The sequence below is a fragment of the Culex pipiens genome, chromosome 1 (genome assembly GCF_016801865.2).
Source record: "Culex pipiens pallens isolate TS chromosome 1, TS_CPP_V2, whole genome shotgun sequence".
Classification (NCBI taxonomy): domain Eukaryota; kingdom Metazoa; phylum Arthropoda; class Insecta; order Diptera; family Culicidae; genus Culex; species Culex pipiens.
In genome coordinates this window covers 117,846,699-117,869,489 of record NC_068937.1, presented here as the reverse complement: position 1 = coordinate 117,869,489, position 22,791 = coordinate 117,846,699, and the positions used below count along the sequence as shown (strand labels likewise).

Sequence of the window (22,791 nt, the reverse complement as noted above, 5' to 3'; positions counted from 1 at the left end):
ATTGAATGTAGGTTTTACATAGTGATTTGACCTAACCTCAATCTGAATACATCTATCAAACTATCTTCAAGACGCCATTATAATTATTTTCTTAAATTTTATTGAAATAAGATTTTAATTACATTGCTTCACTTAATTTGCAATTTTAAATGTTAAGTTTATTAGTCACGAATTTCTCATTGTTTGGATTCAAATAATACGAGTTTTGTAATACAATTTCTCAATATATGTTCGCCATTTTCTATGTCTTTTGTTTTTAATACGCAAATTTATACAATTGTTAAACTGGAAAATCTGTTTTTTCTTCTTTTATTTCAGATTAGCACCACAAGATGAAGGTCTACAGCCAATGTAAGCTGCACACAACAGCCGAAATGCCAGCGGAAATCGATCCCGGATAGGGATCTGGTTCCGCTGGCTTTCGGAAATATGATGACTACTTCTTAGAGAAATCTTTGAAATTTAATTTAAGTGAGGAAATAAATGTGTCAAAATGAGTGTCCAATAAAAAAAATGTGTGTATGTGAAAAATGTAATTTGATCTTTTTGTTCTATATTCGAAAAACCTTGATTTAAAATCTGGATCAAAGAGGGGCGCACATAGGGTGATTTGTAGTAATGTTTTTGCGAAATATGTATTATATAAGTTTTGGTTAGAACAGATGCAGAACTAAAGAAATTAAGTTCATTGAATTCCTTTTTTATGTGCTGGGAAAACGACCTCTATTGCTTGTGATTTAGATTTGACCCAGTAAATTTACAACCAATTTGACATTATATATACATGCTGAGTATACGATTAGATCGAAATTCCCTAAATACCCCCTTCTGTTTTGTTTAAATAAGTATTTATGTTATGCCTTAAACTATGCTAGAAATAAAATAAATAAATAAATAAATAAATAAATAAATAAATAAATAAATAAATAAATAAAATATTAAAAATTCATTAAGAAAATCATAAAACGTAAAGGTATTTGTTCAACAAAAGTTACTCTAAATATCCATTTTAACAAGAGAAAATAAAAAATGTCTTTTGATTATTAGTTTGAATATTGCATTTGATCATCCAAATCTCTATTGCTAATGATAATTCTCAGTTTTACCTTAGGCAAACCAAAATGCTATTAAATGAAATACACAGCAAAAAATCCGATTGTAAAATCGCATGCAAAAGCATGCACATCATCTTTGTGAGAAAAAGCATGTAATATTGTATGAGAAAACGTGTACACAAAAAGCATGTACCGAAGAAAAAAAATCTGGTCTGCTCACCCCAAAAATAACATCAATCCGGCGAGAGACATATTCAGATTATCAAGTCCGCGCCCCAACCCACTCGGCTATCTCGCCACTTTTGCATGCGATTTTACACAGAATTTTTTTGCTGTGTAAGAATTTAATGTTTCAACTGATTACATCCACTTTTGAAACAAAAACCTTTTCAATATTTGGAAAAAAAAAAATACTTTAAAAACGCTGTAGCTTAATAAATGAGACTTATTTAAATTGTTATTGTACGAAATATATAATTAAAATTTCGTGAAAATGAACTATGAATGGTTGGGAGCTGGGGGTTTGTTTACATCCAAAAAGTAGGAGGGAGTTCAAGCACAAACGTGACTTTTTCTTTGCATTTGAATAGTTTATTTTGAAATTTTATTAGCATATTTATTCTAGTTTTCGGAAGACTCTGGAGTTTGTTTTTTGAAAAGGTGCAATCAACCAAATTTCAAGTTATTTGCTTTTTGGGTGTTTTTGAAACCGCATTGAGTCAGGGGTATTAAACAACACCCAAAAAGCAAAAACTGAAAATTTGGTTCATTGGACCTTTTTGAAAAACTCCAGAACTGATGGAGATCACCTCCGAATGGGCACTGAAAAGTGAATTAGCCAGTAGGAAGTGGGTCCATTGGAGGAAGAGTGGCTCGACGATGAAATCTCTCATATTTCTTGCGTGGTATTGAATTCCGTAATAAGCAAACTCAGGAAGAAGTTCAAATCTTGCGGTTTACCGAGAATAATTACGTTCGGTTGATAAAAATATAATGAATAAATGAAAAGAAGAAGAAAATCAACAATCAAACAAACAAACAAATCAACGAACAGTAAATCGGTTCCTTTTTGACAGTTGAAAAACGGTTCCGCTTTTGAGCCCCTCTACTCACCCCCAGGTTGGGAGATTAGGGGAAGGACTGGGTTTTCTTGGCCTTTATAGTATATAAATGAAATACAATTTGAGTTATATTTGTATAAGAAAAAAGATTTATTTCACATATTTTTCTCTTTCGTGAAAGTACAATATTGAGTGTTTGCAAGTAATGTACGTTTTCCAACTTGTTTGTTCGTCTTAATGTGTGTATAATTCAATTCACATTTGGTAGTCATTTATATGCAAGTGTTTAATTATCTCCATGATTAAAGTACAGAAATGAATTAAAGTTCATTTTAAAATTCCTTTTAACTCAATTTCGACCAGCCTGTTAAATTTTCTGGATTCGTTTTTGCATTTAACTAATGTTCCTCTCGATCTTTGCATGATTTTCTGCTTTTATGAATTTCGTTCAGAACAAATTTCAACTTCATTGGCCTATGCTATTTCGCTTACCTATGAACATTCGAGAGATTTCTTATTTGAAACAAGGATCCCATCTCGCCCACTGATGCAGCAGGGGTTTGGCTCATTCTAGAAATGGCAATCTTCTTCTTCAATGTATTCTTCCTTTTTCAAGTGAAAAGTTTTTACTCTTTGTTTTATGTTACAGTAGGATGTTCATGTCTTATTTTTCTTTTATTTACAAGAAGTATGTTTAACGTTATTTTTACAATTAGATTGATTAAAAATAAGTTTTTTTGTTTTATTTCTTTTTTATGTTTAACCATTGGCAGTTTACGTGTGGGTTATTTTATTCCAAAAATTAATCTTGATGATTGATGATGTTTGTTTTTTCTAAAAGTTTAAACTTGAAATGCTTCTGAACGGAAAACGCCTGTAAATTGTCTTATCTGCAGTTTATTGAATGTGTCATGTAATTTCAAACTGGACTAAACTACAAAAATAACTTACATTCTAGGATGTAGTGTGTAAGTGTGTGTTACAATCTGATTTTGGCAAACAATGATAATAATCAAACAGTCCATTCGTCTTATCTCCGCCGATCTTATTAGTTATATTTAGAATTGCACTATTTATAATCAGACGCGTCCTCATTCCATGATTAAAACAGATTCCAAATGCAAATATGCTTATTATACGTGGCGTGCGCTGAAAACTTTTTGCAATACGTGTACGAATTTTAAGTTATATTTTTTGATAATTTTGTTTTATGTATATTTTTCCCCTAGCCTAGTCTAAACACCAACATCGTATAGACAAATGTTAGCTAGTTTTACATTTACACGAGTTAAGCAATGTGAAATCAGAAGAAACTCAATTATCACTTTAGCTAAATGTGTTGGTAGTTATTTAGTTAATTTTTCGATTACAATTTCGACTAGCTATTACTTTTTTTAACCAACTTGAGTTTCGGTGCTGTGGCTATGCTATAAAGTGTTCCATTTTCTAGAATGTTGCTTCAACAGTCAAATTACATAAGTTCGAAAGGAAAATTACGTTGACTTCGCTGCTTCTTTCAAAGAGTGCGATTTGAAAACATGCAGTTTACGATCAGTTTGATTGGTCGATGAGGCACGATGTTCTTTAAAACTTTTTGTCGGCCATTTTGTTTTTATGTGTCAAACGTAGATCGCGCTAGAGAAAATGAAACTAAAGTTTACGAACAAAAGTGATAAATTAAGTGAGATGTAGTGAGTGCTCACAAGGTTGAAATGTTTTGTCATTGAAGGCAAGTTTCTAATCCTTTCGAAAGGACGTTTTCCGTTCAATCTGAAACGAATGTTTCTTGCCAAACAGAAACAATTCAGTTATCCTCGTATTTACTGTCCACCATTGAAAAAACGGCTAATATCCACTTTTGGCAAAAACGAGACATCAGCACCAGGCGGTAGAGGATGTTCCAACACATCTCCTGGAACTTGAATTTCACTGAAATAGTGTTTAGACTCGGCTGCCGATGCGAAAAACCAAACGGCTAATATGCCACTCTTATGGGAAATTGCCTTGACGGAGATTTTGTGACAAACACTTCAACGCGTTTTTCTCGGAATACTTGATTTGGCATAATATCCGAATTTTTCAATTATGGGCAGATTAGACAGCTGGTGCAAAATATGGCAGATAAGCTGTCAATCAGTTCAGCGATGATAGTCACAGTAATCTTTCGTTTGGGTGTAGGAATTCTACAATTTATCAAGATCAAAATAAATCTGTTCCCAAATCGCAATCTTTCCTCGAACCCCTTCCCGTTCAAAACCTTAGCATCGCGTTTCCATCAGCGGATCGTTTATCTTCGAGTGCGACGAGGCGCGTTGCTTCTGGCCCGGTTCAATCAGCAACGCGTTGCTACTTCCGCTACTAACCAGCAGTCCTCCACTTCCACCGGCCGCGCCTCCACTGCTGGACTTTTTGCTCTTGGTCAGCGGAGGTGCCGGAATGGTATCGTTCATGAAACTCGGTGCCTGCTTCTTCTGGGAAAAGTAGCCAGTACCAGCGCTGCCGCCGCCACCAGTGTGGTGATGGTACTTGTTCATCTGCTCGCTCAACCGCCGGATGTTGAGTTGCAGCTCGTCGTCTTTCTGGGTGGGCGTTGTGGAAAAACTGTGGCGGGGTTGCAACAGGTTCGGGTTTAGTACGGTGAGCGAGGCTTTGACCAGTTCCGGCTGGTTGGCGTTGGTTGGAGGGGACTGCGGAATGCACAGCTTTGGCGACGATTGTTGCTTCTTTATGGTGGGCGAAGTGATGCTCGTAGAGGACTTGTAAACGTTGTCGCAGCACTTGGTATTGTGGTTGCTGGGTCGACCGAGCGAGTTGCCCTCGTGGCAGGTACATTTGGCACCGTTGTTGAGGTTCGAGTTGCTGGCGTTCTTCTCGATCTTGAGAGAGGACACCGATTTGTTTTTGTTCAGGGACTTGCTGGGAGTGGTTCCTTTCTCCGGTTGGAAGAGTTCTTCGTAGAACGCGGGTGACTTGGAGCGCTGCAGCTTGGGTCGGGTGATTTTCTTGCGGGCGTCAAAGTGAAGATCAATGCCCGGAATGGTCAGGTTCTTGTCAAACTTGGTCAGTGATCGTTGATGGCACAAGCGCTGGGCTCGTGCGTTGTCGAATCCACCGTCTCGACTGAGGGCACTGCTGAGAGATTTGGTCTGGTGTGGCAGTGAGCCCTTCTTTTTGACGGCCTGCTCGCTCAGAACAATGTTGGACCGATAAACCCAGGGGTCCGAATCTTCAAAGTATTCAAGATTTGGTTTGCTAAAAGATTTGCTAGCCAGCTTTTTGGCCTTGTGGTGGTGGTCCTGTTGCTTTTTGGTGGGAATGGGAGAGTTTATGGCCGACATACGCGTCCATGGATCTGAAGGAACGTACACCAAGCAGCTGGTGCTTCGGTTATTGGTATTCTTCAAACCGGTGTCATCCAACTTCAAACTGCCACAGTCAGATAGGTTTGGCGAATTGGCTTCGCTCTGTGCTTTCTTCTTCACGGCCGTCTTTCCTTCCTCATCCTTGGCTTTTTCTTTTGTCTCGTCAAATTCTTCGTTTGGAGACAGCTTCACTGATACGATATCGTTCTCATCGGATACCATGATCGAGTGTTGGTGTTTGACTGGTGGTCTCGGCGAAAGACTTCGCGTTGTGCGGAGTTGCTTCTGGGGTTTGCTTTCGCCCAGCGAGTTTGACTTTTCCAGAACGCGATCGCTCTTCACCGGAGTAAGCTTGTTGGGACTTACCGGTTGCTTCCTCGGGCTTGTGCCCACGTTCTTTTGCCCAGCGTTGATGCTCAACGTGGACAGCCGTTTGTAGTGGCTCTCGGTTCGAGGTGAGCACGGAAAGTCAAACTTTGTATCCGTGGATGCTTCCGCGCGAGGACTTTTCGGGCTACGGGGACTCTTCGGTTCTGTTGATACTACTCTCAGCGGACTGTTTGATTTGGGAGAGGTGGAAGCGTCCTTGTACTTTGATGAGTTGTACTTTTTCTGTGCACGCTGGCCGGATGTGGTCAGAGCCTGTCGACTCTGGCTGCACTTCCGGCACTTGCTTCCGTCGATCGAGTTGGGACTATACACGGCACAGCTGCACTCCGGAGGGCTCCGGTTGAGCAGGTCGAGACTTTCCGTGCTGGCGTTACGTTTGGCCGGTCGCACCGTTACCGGTGGCGGAGGCTGTTGGTGTGGATTCTCGTACGATGCTAGCTCCTTCCGGATCGTACTGCTGATGGTGCTGTGAGTGTGGTGTGACCGTTGACTTCGTTGTGTCTTGCCGCAGTTGCACCCTCCGTGCGACGACGACGATGACGACACTCCTCCTAACGAATGCTATAACAACTTTTCGCCGCTAGCTTTTTCACCACTTGGTTCTGTGGTGACGGCCCGTTTAGGACTTTTGGCGGTTGATGAAGATGATGAGGTGGCACCGCCACCACCGGAGCCACTAGTAGCATTCGACGCCGTCACACTTGAGGATGCAGCCGAGGACACCGAAGCTGCAGCAGCGTTCGATGTGGTGCTGGGTGGCGGCTGACCAGGGGCGTTCTTTAATTGTCAGTTGTTCAGCTCAATTGTGACAAACTTCTTCAAGCGGTCCAGATACTGGTTGTACAGCTCAATGTCATTATGGCCAGCTCCCTGCAACAAAACATAAACTTTAGAATTTCTTCGAAACATGACTACAATCGGAAACAAACCTCAACCCATAAAGGCTCGACAGCTTTTGGGCACTTTTCGTATATGCTCAGTCCATGGGAAAAGTCTATGACTTCGTCTTCGGTTCCGTGAATCACCAGCACCGGTGAGGTGATTTTGGAGGCCTTGTCGATGCTGAAAGCCGATAAATTACTCATTAGTTTGGGCAAGACTAAACTCTTCCAATTATGTTACCTCGGAAACACATCAAAGAACCAGGTCCGTTTGGTGTTTGGGAAAGCCACCCTCATGCCGGACATGAGCGGCGAATGAAGAATGACGGCACCGACCTCGTACCGTGCTGCGAGATCCACCGTCGGTACCGTCCCAATACTCTGCCCGTACAGAATGATGTTCTCGGGACTGACCCCGAACCGAGTTCGCAGTGAGTGCCACGCCGCATCAATGTCCGCGTACAGATTCTTCTCCGACGGTTTTCCACCGCTCATGCCGTACCCGGAGTAGTCGTAACTGAAGATGTTACAGTTGATCCGCAGTCCCAGCCCCAAGTAAAAGCTGCTCATCTGGCCCAGATCAACGGCATTCCCGTGGGAAAACAGCAGCGTATATTTGGCATTCGGAGCGCACCGGACGTAGATGCATGACAGCTTGTTGCCGCGGGAGGTCCGCGTGAAGAATCCTTCCACGTTCTCCTTTTCTCGCTCGGAGTAGGGCCATTCGGCGCGTTCGTTGAAACTGAGCAGATACTTTGCTTTGCTCTCGTCCAGCGGGGTAAGGTTGTACGTGGGATCGGGCGGCAGGAAGGCCAGCTTGGCCGCGATCCGACCCGGGAACGGTGGACAGCAGAACAGGCAGCATAGCTCGCCGAAGCTGTTTGGTAAAGATGATGTTGGAAATTCAGTTACTCAATTTATATTATCAATCAATTGAAATGATTTTATGATCCCTATGATTTTTTCAATGTCATGTCATATTGGGCAATTGAGTTTGAGCTTTAAAAAGTCAAAAATTTATTGTTTATTTGATGGTTTGTGAGATCACTTTAAACTAAATAATAATAACAGTTGTATCCAACAGTTTTTCATATCTATGTTAGATTGTTTTTTATCTTCTTTTAACCTCGTTTTATCGCATCAACAAGTTCCAAACCTGAAATGTCCTCAAAGTTAATTTAAACTAAAAAAATACTACCATTTTAGAATACAGCAATTTTTTGAACCAATTTCCAATGACACTCAATCAAATGATAATGCTTGAAGTTCGTAATTCACAATCGCCTTCGAGTGCCAACTGCAAAAGCGATAAAACCAAAGCGAAAACGAAAAAAAAAAAAAACAAAAATCCCCAAAACAACCATTCAACACCAGACGAGATGCGACTGATCGATAACACCGTACACTAATTTGCCCTGCATTCATCGGGTGCCTTGCACATGACCAGTCTCCTTGCACCATCACCACATTTCCTCACGCCGACCCCTCGTGCTGCCGATGTTGGACTTTAAACTCACCTTAATCCGTTCATTATTGCAGCCTAGCCTAAATTCTTCACACACTTTCGCTTCCTTGCACTGCTTAAAACTAGCAACAATTCCTTTCAGAGCTCCAAACTACGCCTCAGACCGAGAACAAGTCTTGTGTGTCCTCTACGCTTGATTCTGGATTCTTTCTCTGACGACGGTCAAAAATGCCTTTTTTGTTCTTGAGCCAAGCAGCAGCAGCAGCAGCAGCAGACACCGTTTTGTTCAGCTTCTACGTGACTTTGGCGTAAACATCTTCGTCGCCCTTGTTCCTTCTTCTTCGTCTCACGCGCCCTTGTCGACTCCCACCACGGTCTGTGACTGTGTCCTGATTGCAACGCTCCCTCCTCTGCCTCCTTTGGCACCCTGTCAGGTGGTCTGGCTATCGCCCCAAATCGATAACTCCAACAATAATTCGATAGCAGTACTTTTCAGCTATCCCGAATCAGTCACGGCGAGCTGACCATCCCGGTCATGCTTCCTGGTACCCGATGACTAACAGGTCTTCCAAAATGCGAGCAAGATAACCAGAATGAACTGCTCCAGACTGCAGCTCGACACACAAAAGAGGGTTTTCTTTTTCCGAGAAAAATAGTCCTAACCGCACCTCCCTTCAATTTCCACCTACTACAAACTAGGAAACTGAACCGAAAATCCTTGTATTGCACGACCTCCAGCAACAGTTAACCGTTGATGACTTTTCCGCTCTAGAAAACTACTACAAACGGTTCAAAGCGGGGACTTGGAAATCCGAGATTGAAAACGAAAATTCACGCCAGAACGCGGCCGCGGTGTCAATTTTCTTTCTTTCGGAGGTACTGATTTGCTCTGTTCAGCCTCTTTTTTTATTTGCCTTGCAGTCTAGTCGTGTCCCTCTGGTGGCCAGAGGTGGAAACGCGTTGACGTTTCTCTGTTTTGAGTCGTTTATAAAATGTTGTTACAAATACATGCTCAATTTTGGTGTAAACACGCAACACACTGTTGCTGATTGCTGTTGTGGAGATACGAAACGAGTGTATAAAAACACTGTTGGTGTTAGTGTGAACTTGAAATGTTTACGAAATGTCGTGTACAGGTTCGGATTGACGAGTATGTTTTTGTTTTGAACGGTGACACAAGCAAAAAAAATTATCAGCAAGCGTGTGGTTTCAAGAAAAGACCTTTGAAAATACAGTGAAAATTGTCGGGTGTAGAGGGTGACGAGTGGGATTTCCCGGGAAATCGAGCATTTTTGGACCTCTCGATTCCCGGGAAATTTGGTCGAGACACCCGGGAAATTAAATACTTATAAATATTGAAGCAAAGTTATATAAACTAATCAGAAAATTATTTGAAAACTCTAAATTGTTTAGAACATTGGAACAAGAACAATGTTTGATGTCCAAGTGAGAATTTTCTTATTCAGATTGTTTAAGATTTAACTTGTCAAAATACCAATAATTATAATTAAGAGAAGCCAAAAAAATTTGACCCCAAAATTTATCTGGAAGCATACTTAGCAGTTGCACCCCAGAAATGAAATTTTTTTTAATTATTTTTATTCAGTTTTTCTAAGAGGGAAAAGCTTTTTCAAAATAAGTTCAATTTCCATATACGCTCTAGAGCATAGCAATCCCCATAATCTGTGTTTTTTTTAAATTCTAAGTCCCTAGGGTAATTTCGCTGTATCAAGGTAATTTCCTTTTTTGATGTCAATAAGTCATTTTGTGTTTCACGTCAACCTCAATATTCAATTATATTTTGGAAAAAACACTCTGTAAATTTTTGTAAAGTTTAGGTCCACCAATTGTGAACATTCGGATTTTCCTGATAACTGTAAATATTTCTTCAATGAATATTTACAGGTGACATTAAAAAGGAAAAAAAAAACAAGTTTCAATTGTTGTTTGATTCGTTGCTCATCATATTGCAAATATTCCGATACTGGGTTTTACTTTACAAAAATTTAATGTGAAGTTCATGCAACAAGCTTGTGAAACTTTTAAAAAATCACTCAGTGCGAATAAAGATTTGTTGGTGGCTTAATGGCTACGGCTCCCGCCTCATAAGCGGAAGGTTCCGGGTTCGATTCCCGACCGGTCTCCTTGAAATTTTTCGACAATTATTGAACTTTGAATATGAACAAAAAACGCATGGAAACAGGGTGTCCAGATACGAGTGTTATCACAACAAAAGGTGCAAAAGTCTTGCGTGTGTTTGCTGCTGCTGTTCGTGGTGTCACTGCAACGGGGTTTCCAGGAAAAGAAAAAAACTCTGAATTTTGTTCGAATTTTTGTGTTTGACGATTGCTGATCTGCTCAAAGTGGCCGTGTTTTGCTCTGTCGCAACACTGTGAGAGATTCTCAGCACTGCACTCAGTGAAAAGAGGAAAAAAGGAAAATAAATTGAAGGAAGAGAGGAAGAAACGGTTGGGGCAGCGCAGAGACGTCACAGCCGTTTAGCTGTCACAAATAAAGGAAGCATTGACGCTCTCTTCTCAGAACGCATCAGAGATGGTAGTGATGCGAAAAAGAAGGTAGTGTGTGTGCTTTTTGGTTTACCGATGACAGAGCTCGGTCAACACAAACCAAGGCTGTAAAGCCATGAACACAAACACTTTGCGGAAAGATCGTTGTTACCGTAAGACTGTTGGAGGCTTCCGTTTGGTGATTCGGGGGTGGGGTGTGTTTTTAAACGTTGCGTAGTGAAATTGCAACAGTGAGCGCTTTTGAAATTCTTCCCGCTGCATCGCTGCATGCTGGGCGGAAGATTCGTACTCGCTGGAACGATCGGCGTTTTTGCGGCGCTGGAGACACCGGGATGTGTGGGCGGCGACAAACTGCTGTGTGGTCTGTAGGGACTGCTAATGGAGGTGGGATCGGGTGAGTTCGTTTTATGTTGGATGATAGTAAGAAGAGTTAGTGGTGGCGAGTGACTGCTTTGAGGTCTCCCACCATTTGATTTTGCTTGTTGGAAAAAAATTAACCTAAATTTTTTTCCGTGTACTTACAAGCAAAACATGTGAACGTAGTTTACTATCATTTTTGGGAGTTCGGTGAATGTCATTATATTTTTTACAGCTTCCTGGAATCATCTTTAAATTTATTGCTCATTTGCATTTATCTATACACCATATAGTTCATTTTAATTTTTATTTTATTCCTTATCCCATTCCTTATCCTTTATCCTACCATTCCTCCATATCATATTTGATAAAATTTACAAAATTAGCAATGGAACCATCTGGAGCGCTCGTGCTTTAAAAAATAATTATTAATTTTTCAGCTTCCTGGAATAAGCTTCCAACTTACTGCTTATATGTATTTGGGACCATCCATAAACCACGTGGACACTTTAGGGGGGGGGGGGTATTGCGATTGTCCACGATCCATACAAAAAAGTATTTTTTTTTGTTTGGACAATTGTCCACGAGGAGGGGGGGGGGTTAAGGATCCTCTGAAAAGTGTCCACGAGGTTTATGTATGGTCCCTTTATAATTTATTTTATTTCCATATTATTCCTTAACCTATTCCTTATCCTTTATCTTACCATGCCCCAATATACTATATAATCAAACTATATAAACCCATGACATTAACAAAACCAGCAATGGAATCATCTGGAGCATTTGCGCTTTAAATTATAGTTATTCATTTTACAGCTTCCTGGAATCATTTTTAAGTTTACTGCGTATATGTATTTATCGATTCACTATATAACCTATGTCAATTGTCATATAATTGCTCATCCTTTTCCTTTATCCTACCATTCCCCCATACCATAAATGATCAAATTGCAAAAACTCACGACACTTACAAAAACTGCATTCACAAAACACGCCACATCAAAACTGATCCGGAGCGTTTGGTACGGTATGTCCACGCATCCTTCCTCCCCTGTAGATTCTGTGAAATGTGATCCGTTCACAGAATCCTCTCTGCGGTAAACACAACGCAGTAGGGCTGGCCGCTTTAATTTTTGTATTACATTTTCGGGTGTTCTCGGATGTACCGCAATAATTAATATTGACAAGAAAAGTGCTTGGGGCGTCATCTAATCACAAGACTTTCCAGCATGCTTTCATCGGACTGGCTGCGTTTGTGTTAGATTAGATTAGATTAGATTAGAACAAAAAACGCATGGAAACAGGTGGGATTCGAACTCACACCTTTTGATTGGTAGTCAGATGCTCTAGCCACTCGGCCACCGAGGGGTTGACACCCCTTGAGTGGATTAATCCGTAGTGGTGAAATAATGTCACAAGGTCATTTACTATATAATACAACAATCCCTTTCCTTACGATTCCCCTACACACACTACACACCATATTCTATAAACAACTTGAAGTGGTTGGTACGGTAAATAATATTTAAAAACCACATCTTTTTTAAATAAAATTTTAGAAATTCAATAAGGACTGTGCAAAGCAACATCAAGAAACCAAAGGTATATTTAAAGCCGTTATTGTTTATTAAAAAAATTAGTGAAGTGTTTTTTCGGATACATCATTAGGAATAGAACAAGTTATGTATTATTCAAATAATTTGGCACATTGATTTATTTGAAAGGAAATCCATAACGAGATGTCGTGTAAATAATATAGATTCTTGAAGATCATCTCATGTTCAGTTTAGAAACTGAATCCATACAACTTCCATTAATTTTATAAAATATACTTTTTCATGTTTCAAATATACTTACAGTACGACTTTAGCTTCTTAATGTAAAATGAATGTAGAACAAATATGTCATTACTTAGTAATACAAAAAGTAAAAGTTTATCTTACAGTAACGTTAAAGCTATTTCGCCTCAAGCAACAATCTTTCGTCACTTCTGCTCCTTACCCTAGGACAAAATCTTAGTAATACAGTCACGTCTTTTATTTTGCGCACGGTGTGCAAGGCTTCTACGCACCTTGGACACCAGGACTAGCTACACTGTTGTTTAGAGCTCGCTCTTATAAAACTATTATATGCACTGAACACTAATTACTTTCAATGGTAATTTGCATTCGCATTAATGTCCACCTGCGCAGCAGTAGTAGCCGCCCGCTACATCGCTACTTGGAGTTCCGGGTTTGCATGGCAAAGTAGATGATGGTGGCGCCCATGTTGGTTCCGCCCCACTTGGCACACTCCGAGATCTAGAGGGAGAGGGACGAGAAAATTGAGGAAAGGTTAGTTTATTTAGTGATAGTATTTCACAAACACTTAATTTTACAAGAATTTAAACTACTTTGACCGAACCCTTTGACCAAATTCAATAAGCAAGGATACCTTAGTATTAATTTGAAGGAAGTCATTTTTTTGTTAGTTTATTGTATTTTAAAACAACTGTGCTTGATTGTAAACAAAAAAAATGTAAATCGTAATATGTAATTTGAAAAATTTCACAACATATCAAAACTGAATCACAAAATGTGACTAACTTAATATAATAAAAGGATATTTAATTGATCCAAGTAAAGCACAAAAACACAATAATTGCAGGAGTTTTGAATATTTTAATTTTAATGAAACAATTGTTTCTGATCTAGTTTGTGTTTTTGTTACCTGTAATGTTGATATTTAGCTGATAATAAAATTCCACAGAATTCAATCATATTCCAGACACCTTTGTTTTCATTCAGGTGACAACAAAAACATCCGTTATCTCTTTGAGTATGCCAACTCGGAAATATTCGACCTTTAAACACGTGTGATAACGCAGATTGTATCCCGCGTTTGTTCGTGAGGGGTTTATTGAGTAATAAATAAGTTTTTTTCCCCGCAATAATTGTATGAGAATCGCCTCAAAACAGGTTACATCTGATAAAGCGACTAATAATTCAGATTGTCACTTTATTACCACGTCAAGCGTACTTCATTGTTTTTCTGCGGGAAAATAGCAAATTCCGACACGAGTTCGAACATCAGGTGCAATTTTTAGAACTGATAAGTCCGTTGCACCACGGAATGATAAGGATGTGCCTCTCTGATGGCGTCGTACCACTAATCCCCCGCTAATGCGGATTGGCCAGAAGTGACACTTATCTTATCGGACAAAAGCAGCTGTATCGGTTTGTCGTATAAATTTTAGCACAGCCAATCGTTAGGGTTGTTCAAACATCTTTTTCTTTTGCCAAATCCAGTTAGTTTCCAAGTTTCAGTAGACCCTTTTCTAACTAAGAAAGCACGAAACCACCACCTACGCTACGCCAGTTAGACGAGTAGTAAACAGAAGAAGAATAAAACTGGTATAAAAACCTCTCTTTCTCTCTCTCCCGCTCACTCCCACTTGTCAGAAATAGGGCTGCGCTCCGTCCAGTGCTTTCTCGAGTCGCTTCAACAGTACACTTACTTGTCGCTTCCGGTTGTCCTGGGGCCGGTCACCGTACCGACAGAACTCGACAAAGTGCTGACTGTTGTGGAATGCCATCTTGGTTTTGGTGGCGTACTTGATCTGTATACAGTAAAAAAAAAACAAACCGTTACTTCTGGCAACACTGACGGGGCTGATGTGGGTCGTTAACAAACCTGTGCCAAGATGTCCTTCTCGCTGTGCGGTTTCTTGGCCTTGTCGCACAGATTGTTGATCCGGATCCGGTAGCCCTGGGCCCACAGCTGGTCGAGCGAGGTGTTGTAGATTTTGAGCCGCTTGTTGCTGCTACTGTCGGATAGCTTGACGGAGTAGATCTTGATGTTGGCTGCGGTTGGTTTTATCGCTGGAAGGAGGAATTAAAATTGGAAGATTTAATAGAAAATTTATTCATTCTTTTAACTGCCACTGTTCGCATAAATGTCCCTAATGTAAAAACAGAAAGCTAAGTATCAATGTCCATTATTAACTCAAAAGTGATGAAAATGCACATGGGACACTTATGCGAACAGGTGCCGTTAAGCTTTCATAGTTTGCATTTTTATAAAAATTCTTGGCAGCTCTTATTTTCTGTCTCTTAACTCAGAAAATCTCAACTTTTTGGTAAAAATCAGTAAAAGTTTTGACGCCATTTACTTTTACTGTGAATCATAAAGATACACTTTTGAGAAAAAAAATGTCCCATGCAAATTTGATTTTGTTCAAGGCAAGTGAATTTTTAAACAGATGAGCCTCAGTTAGGGTACGGAATTTTCAACCTGCAAGTTTCATGATTTAAAAAGTTTCAGAAAGTTTTTTTTTTAACTATTCAAAATAGGTGAAAAATTAAAAGATCTGGTAACCCTACCCATCTAAACCCGAGGATCGTTTTAAGTTAATATTTAAGGACCCTTAAGTGTCTACATGGTTTATAAATGGCATTTTTAAGGAGCTGGCAAACATTGCGGAAATCTTTCAGTTAATTTTCGTTTACTGAAAATCTACACTACTGTTTCAGTAAATTTAAATGAACTTAATAAAATATTGTTATGACAACTTCTTTATCTAATCGCAGTTTAATATCTTTAATTTAATCAAAAAATGTTATCTGAACCATACTACTTCTCATCTTAGGTATTATTTCGAAAATCAATAATACAAAAACTTCGAAATTTATGAAACCTTGGTTTCAGATACTGCCTCTTGAGCGAGATTTGTGATAACTTTATAAGGCCTGATTCGATAAATTTAAATTAAAGGGAGACATTTGGAACCACAATTTTATACATAATTGAAAAAATAATTGACAAACCTGTCATTTAACATACTATTTTAACGGAATTTTTCGAACATTTCTTGGCTAGACAAAGAAAAGTCATGAAGACTTTTTGTTTGTTCCATGTAGGGCGTCCAATTTTCCCGGGTTTGAAATTTCCCGGGAAACGGGAAAAATATTTTTTGAATCCCGGGAATTCCCGGGATCCCGGGAAATTTTTGAAATTGTTAGAAAATCATTTTTTTTGTTTTATTTGTTGTTGTTTTTATGTTTAAAATCAAAGAATTAGCTCAATACTATCAGTTGGTGATAATCTACCATCAATCAAAGGACAGCAGTTTTTAAACAACTTAAAAGAAATATAAAATTGATTTTATGTTTGTTCTTTGTTTTGCTTTGGATTTGAATGAAACATATCAAGTAAATAATGGTGATTTAAATTAAATAAGTCTCTTTTATTTATATTTTATTTATTTTTATATATTTGACATCACTTGAAAAAGCCTAATATTTTTCAAATTAAAAAAAACTGCAGCGACACCAAATAAAGTGATACCAGCTAATGTTAAATTTTAGATAAATTAAGAATTTCATGTTTCATTTAAAACTTATATTACAAATATTCTTTTAATCACTACTGCCAACTGGGGAAAATCAAGACAAAAGTCTGGTATAGGAGAAAAATCGAAACATTTTCAAAAAAAATGGTTTAAACAGCTGTACCGTAATCTGGGGTGAATCGGGCCAACAGTCTGAATAGGGACATCAGTTTTTAGAGCACTTAAAGCTTTTTAAATTTGGAAATGGATGTTGGCCTGAGTCTGTTCTAACCGAAACCAACCAGAAAAATCAAAATATTGTGCTCCAACATGGTTAAAACTGCTGTCCCAATTCGCCCCATGTGTCCCGATTGACCCCAGTTTACGGTATTACTTTGTTACATTTGTCCTGATTTTTCCCAGGCGGCGGTGTTTGATGAAAAAAAGTTAAATATGATGTTTTTTTCAAATTTAGAATAATTAATACCCAGTCTTTGAAAAGAATATAAAATTAAATAGAAAATATTTAAAGCGCTAGGAAATTTTGAATTTCTAAACAAAAAATTTAACAATTTCAATATTATGCCAAATTATTGCTGATATATGTCGAGTACAAATTTTGAATGCTTTATAATAATTATCGATTATTAATTAATCAAATGTTCATCTATTTCTACATCCTTATCAGAATATCCAAACCAGAATAAGTTTTTTCTCACTATCGGGAATTCCCGGGATAAAATATGAAAAATCCCGGGATTCGGGAATTCCCGGTTTTGGAAAAATCCCGGGAATTTTGTCCCGGGAATTCCCGGGATGGACGCACTAGTTCCATGTCTAAAGTAAGATTCAAAAGACACATTCCGCCGTGACGTTGCAACGCTTTGACTTTTCTTTTTTCAGTATTTCGGCTATACTCAAAAATTACATTGAAAAGGTACATATGTTATTACAGATTCGGAAAGTACATTAAATTTCCTATAAGAAACAATGTTGAAACATTATTTTAAGCGAATATTCTATTTTTGAGAGGGGGATATGTAGCGTGACGTTGCAACGCGTGACTTTTTCTCAATCCTGACCCAATTTATGTTTCGCCATTAACTCTGCTCTGTTAAACGGCAAATTTGGAGTTCTTCTTCTTTTTTAGTGTAAAATTGCCCAACAAATCGAATGCAATCATTAGTTTTTCGAAAAAATTAAACCTCGATTTTTGAAAACCGCTAACATTTCGTGACGTTGCAACGCTCTGTTTTTGAAAACAGGGTTTTTCGTTGCGTTGCAACGTCACGAAATTATAGTTTCAAAATAAATCATAGTTTTTGTTAGGATGAACAACTGTAGGTTAATATTTGATTATAAGACATTAATAGACAGTACAAGGACATGTGAATTGATTGGCCTGCCTATGTTAGACCCCCCCCCCTCCCCCTATTCTGCTTTCACAGTTGCAGTACGATTTACGAAGTTTTCCAAAGGGTTTTCAAAATATTTTTTTTTGTATTATTCCATTATCACAAAGGAAACCCCCCCCCCCCCTTCCTCTCCCATCCTCTATCCATGTAACGGGACGTCCATGCATTACGTAATGGCGTAATATCAAGGGGGAGGGAAGAGGGTTCGAGGATTTATACAAAAAAAGTGTATCGGAAATGTATTTCCAGGGGGTAAAGGGGGTCTAAAAATATAAATGTTTTGTTACGTAATGCAAGAACGCTCTCTTAATATTTTAATGGTTTTGGGCAACTTACAAAACACGTGGAAGTTTTAGAAGGGTGGTGTGGAGCTTCAAGTTTCAGGAGGGCTTATTTTGAATTTATAAATAAAGTGCCCATATCGTTTATTCATGGCCCCTAAGGGGTGATCTGCAAACAACGTAACTTATTTTGTTGACTTTTGTGCTTTTTAAATTAAATTTGAGGAAATAATATAACTGTTTAACTGCGCAACATAACATTTTTAATTGCGAACAACAAAACGTTGCATACAACTTATTTAAGTAAGGGTTCGTCTAACAACAGAGTGACAAAAGTTTGTGAAAAAAAACAATCGAATCACGTGATTTTTATTGTTTAATGAATTTCACTGTAACTTGACATACATAAGGGTGCGGGATAAAAAAAAATCATTGCGTTGTATTATAATGAACCCTCACGTAAATCAGTTTATCAAAAAGGGGCCATCCAGTAACCACGTGATAACTTTTTTGAAAGTTTTAGAATTTTTCCCCCTTGTGAACATGCCTATTTTGATTTGTTCAACAAGTTTCATAAAATACTTTTTTTCGAGTTGCATCAAACTTAAATGACGGAATTTGTGAATGACCCATGTACAATTCTTCTGTAAATATGCTCGGATACATTATATAACAAATATATAATATTTAGTACCCTTTTATCTTCAACAACCAACTACGCATACACCTTTTTTGCCATGTGACCAATATGATTTAAAATTTCGTGACGTTGCAACGCAAACTTAAACCTGTTGTAACTTTGGATCTAGACTACCAATTAAGTCGCTCTAGGTTGCATTTGAAAGCTCTTTCCAAGTACAAAGAGCATCTAAAATATCAAAATGATTGAATGTTTAGTTTTCTGTTGGCATAAACAACTGTCTCTTTTTCGTGACGTTGCAACGCAATAAAATGGTAAACTTACACTAGTTTGAAAAAATACTTAACTTAAGATAAACTGCAAACCCATGACATTTCCGTTTAGTATAACTAAAAACCTACAAAATGCAATCAAAAGAATATTTTTTGGATTTTATTTCGCTGAAAACCAGGAGTTTTTAGAAAAATGTTTTAAAACGATGATTTTATCACGAATTGATGCATAACCTAACCAATCTGTACAAAATGATATTCAAATGATCAATTAATGAAAACCATGATTTTTGAAGCTTCAAGTAGTCTAGAATCGAGGAAAAATATCCAAATAGCTCATACACGCTTTTCAAAATTTCATCCTAAGGTGTACATTGCCGGAGAATGTGTCAAAAGCATTTATATTGTTTTTAAGTTGGTAAGGAATTGGCTAAGATTCATTACTGTCGATTGGAGCGGGTTCGGAAAATCCAAATCTATTGTATCTTAACGTTTAATGTTTATTGTTGAACAATTTTTTAAAATTATTTTGCATTCACATCGTTTATGCCTAAAAACAATCAGATACACTAAATTGCTTGCTTGAAATGGAATATGTGGCATTAGGGTGTAATAACAAAATCGATTTTCCAGCACAGCACTTTTCCAGTTCCTTTTGGGGTCCTAAACAACTCCCCAAAGTTTGGGCATGATTGGTTTAGTCCTCACTTTGCGCAAAGCGATTCAATTTTCCATATAAATTTGTATGGGAAAAACCATTTTTTTGAATTTTGATATTTATAAAATCCACGTTTCAAGCTGTACTAAATCCGGATTCATATTCGGATGCTCTGAAAGGTGCTCTACAACTTTCCCGAAAAGAGTATGGTGCTAGCATGTCCCTGAAAGAAGATACAGCGTCCTCAAAACTCGTCTAAAACGTGATTTTCGAGCAAAAAACACTATTTAGACGAGTTTTGAACACGCTGTATCTTTTTTTAGGAGCAAGTTAGCACCATACTCTCTTCGGGAAAGTTGTAGAGCACCTTCCAGAGCATCCGAATATGAATCCGGTTTTAGTACAGCGTGAAACGTGGATTTTATAAATATCGAAATCCAAAAAAATGGTTTTTCCCATACAAATTTATATGGAAAATTGAATCGCTTTGCGCAAAGTGAGGACTAAACCAATCGTTCCCAAACTTTGGGGAGTTGTTTAGGACCCCAAAAGGAACTGAAAAATTGCTGTGCTCGCTAAATTTGGACAACTTTATTTTTTTCCATACAACCATATTACACCCTAATGTGGCATATTCGTTGCTTTTGGAATAACATTAGGTTAGCTTGAAAGAACTGCACTACTTTCTGATGGTGTATGAAGTTCTTAGTCATGTGGTCTGAATGTATCAGTTCAAAGGAATAGCAAACATGCTCAAATGTGTTGTAAAACCCAAACCCTTTCTGAAGTTAAGACTGTTGCATCGACCAGATTAATGGAATTCTTTCATGAAGTATTTAGAAGCAAAACAGGTCCAGGAAGCTCCATGCAGTGATCTTAGTAATAAACTTTTCTGAGATTTTCAATTGTAATTGTTATTTATCTCAGGTTATGTTTAGAATCTAATTTGAAATTTATTCAACGCGTAATAGATTCTCGTGTCATGTTTACAAGATACAATCACCTCCAAACTTGTATTTCACAAGCATTGCTCTTAACTATCTTGTTGACTTCAATTGAATTCCTCACTCGGTACTTCGCATCTAATAATCGTTTGAATTTGCTGACGAAATCGGCTCGCCACCACAAGGTGTTCACGACGTACGTGCCAACGATAACGACCCCCGTTGCCCATTCATCACTCCGATTTGAGTAATCCCTTTTTGTCACCTCTGCCGTGACTCTCTGTCACTCGTGATTCGTGATGGCATGTCATTTTTTGCGCGTCACATGCTGCCACTCTGCGAATGCACTCTATCGGGGCCCGTTATCGGCCTTTGCGCGAGTTCAGAATTATCTCATAATGCTTATGGCTGCCTGCCGTCACGTTCGAGTGCAAAAATGTAAACAACATGGGCCTTCTAGAGGCGTTGATGGTTCTGTGTAGGTACTTGTTGTGTTCTACTCGGTACAAACCGCGTAGAACGAGTTTGCAGTGGTTCGCGTCCAAGGTGCAAGGTCTATTTTTAGAAAACCCTGAGTGGTATAGGTATAGGGTGATGTGTACGGGAGAATAATCTTGAAACTTTCACTTTTTTGTTCTATCTCGTTGTAATTATGAATAATGGTGTTGGTATTGGTATACTGGACACACCCGCCATACTCACATTTCTTCGCTTCGATGGCCGCAACGCCGTACCAACTCTCGCCGGTGACCGGATGGCGCAGTTCCACCAGGAATCCGTCCTCGATGACGGCGCAGAAGATGCGTTCCTCGCCGGCGTCGAACCACTTGGACTCGCGGAGCTTCTGTATCGCTACCGAACTTCCAAACGACGATGAACCCTTCCGTGTGACAACGGGCGGCGAGGGTGATCCGGGTGGCCCGTTCTCCACCGATCCTGGACTGGAGTTCGTTCGCCACTTGCCGAACGAAATGTTCAAACTGTTTCGCCGGATCATCGTGCCCATGACCTTAACCTTCTCCAGCGTGTTCTTCACTCTTAAACGTTCTCGCAAAAAACTGCACTAAACCGAGCTGACCCACTGAATATCTGATTCACTGGAAATTTGCGTCTGGCGCCACTTCACCTTCTCCTGCACTTAGTGTCTGCACCACTACCACGCGAATCAACGCGAAAGATCGTAAACAACGAAAACTCGTTCTAGCCTGTACTCAACTCGAACTCACGACACAACTTGTTCACCAACTCGGGGCTGCCGCTGGCGAGCTCGGATATGCAAAAAGGCGTGTGACTTACTCGACGGCTCAACGAGATCTGCGGCAACGGGCGGCGACAAAAACCGTCGCGACACAATCGTCGACGGGTTCGCGAAGAGGGGTGTGGCGGTGTTGGTGGAACGTGTCGCGACGAACGGCTGTTGTACTGACCGGTCGAGATATTGGGAATTGGCGAACGAGCGCACGGGGGGTTGTTGGGTAAAGAGGGATCCTGGCAAGTGCTAAAGAGTGAAAAAATGATAATTGTTTATGAAAATAATTAGCTATGGCATTAGCTCGGAATTGGTGGATAATTGAAAGAACCTTGGGTTTCCATAATTGATGCTTCAGCGACCAGGCGCCTCCATAGTTGGAAAATGTTAGAGTAATTCTCAACGTTTTCCAAATCGACTTTCTTTTGTTTGGATTATATTTTGTCCCATCCGTGTGGATCAATCGGACCGCGCACTGGACTCACAATCCAGAGGTCGCCGGTTTGAATCCCGCGGCGGGCGCCCTAAAATTCTTTGTGTAAATATGGGTATTCTTCGCCGTCGCTCCGTGCCATACTTTCATACACTTAGGAGCTCAGGGCGGCGAAGTCCTTGTAGATAAAAAAGGAAGACACTAGTGGTTCGTACTAGCAATAGTGTCCGACAGCTATAAAGTTAACTTCGTTTTTTATATTTTGTTATTGCATAAATTAGGTCAAGAGGAGCCATTTTTTTATACAAGTCCCCGAAGAAATTTGAAGGGTGGAATTTTCTGATCGATTTGGTAACATAATTACTTATGAGCAATCGGGATTTTTTTGGTACTTATGTACCCGACCCTCTCCGATTTCAATTAAACTGTGTTGACATGTTATCCTAGGCCTATATAAGCCATTTTTGTTTATATGAAGCCAGTTTCACTCGA

At 39.1% G+C, this 22,791-nt stretch overlaps 3 protein-coding genes across 4 annotated transcripts; all 3 read right to left on the bottom strand.

Moving 5' to 3' along the window:
- Positions 1–2,242: 2,242 nt before the first annotated feature.
- Positions 2,243–6,554, bottom strand: LOC120415803 (uncharacterized). Its single transcript, XM_052706029.1, has 2 exons — positions 6,495–6,554; positions 2,243–6,429 (listed from the first exon to the last, which is right to left on the bottom strand). Exons 1-2 carry the CDS (start codon positions 6,552–6,554, stop codon positions 4,375–4,377), a joined length of 2,115 nt encoding a protein of 704 aa, XP_052561989.1. The 3' UTR covers positions 2,243–4,374.
- Positions 6,409–9,133, bottom strand: LOC120415630 (alpha/beta hydrolase domain-containing protein 17B). The gene is made up of 4 exons (XM_039577230.2): positions 8,267–9,133; positions 6,991–7,626; positions 6,798–6,930; positions 6,409–6,738 (listed from the first exon to the last, which is right to left on the bottom strand). Exons 1-4 carry the CDS (start codon positions 8,278–8,280, stop codon positions 6,655–6,657), a joined length of 867 nt encoding a protein of 288 aa, XP_039433164.1. The 5' UTR covers positions 8,281–9,133; the 3' UTR covers positions 6,409–6,654.
- A 2,965-nt stretch (positions 9,134–12,098) lies between these two features.
- Positions 12,099–21,938, bottom strand: LOC120416371 (uncharacterized). Of its 2 annotated transcripts, none has more exons than XM_039578114.2 (4): positions 21,320–21,938; positions 14,772–14,959; positions 14,502–14,697; positions 12,099–13,399 (listed from the first exon to the last, which is right to left on the bottom strand). In XM_039578114.2, exons 1-3 carry the CDS (start codon positions 21,621–21,623, stop codon positions 14,536–14,538), a joined length of 654 nt encoding a protein of 217 aa, XP_039434048.1. In that variant the 5' UTR covers positions 21,624–21,938; the 3' UTR covers positions 12,099–13,399; positions 14,502–14,535. The 2 variants fall into 2 exon arrangements, with proteins under 2 accessions (XP_039434048.1, XP_039434041.1); XM_039578107.2 differs by having other exon boundaries at positions 14,596–14,697.
- Positions 21,939–22,791: the final 853 nt, after the last annotated feature.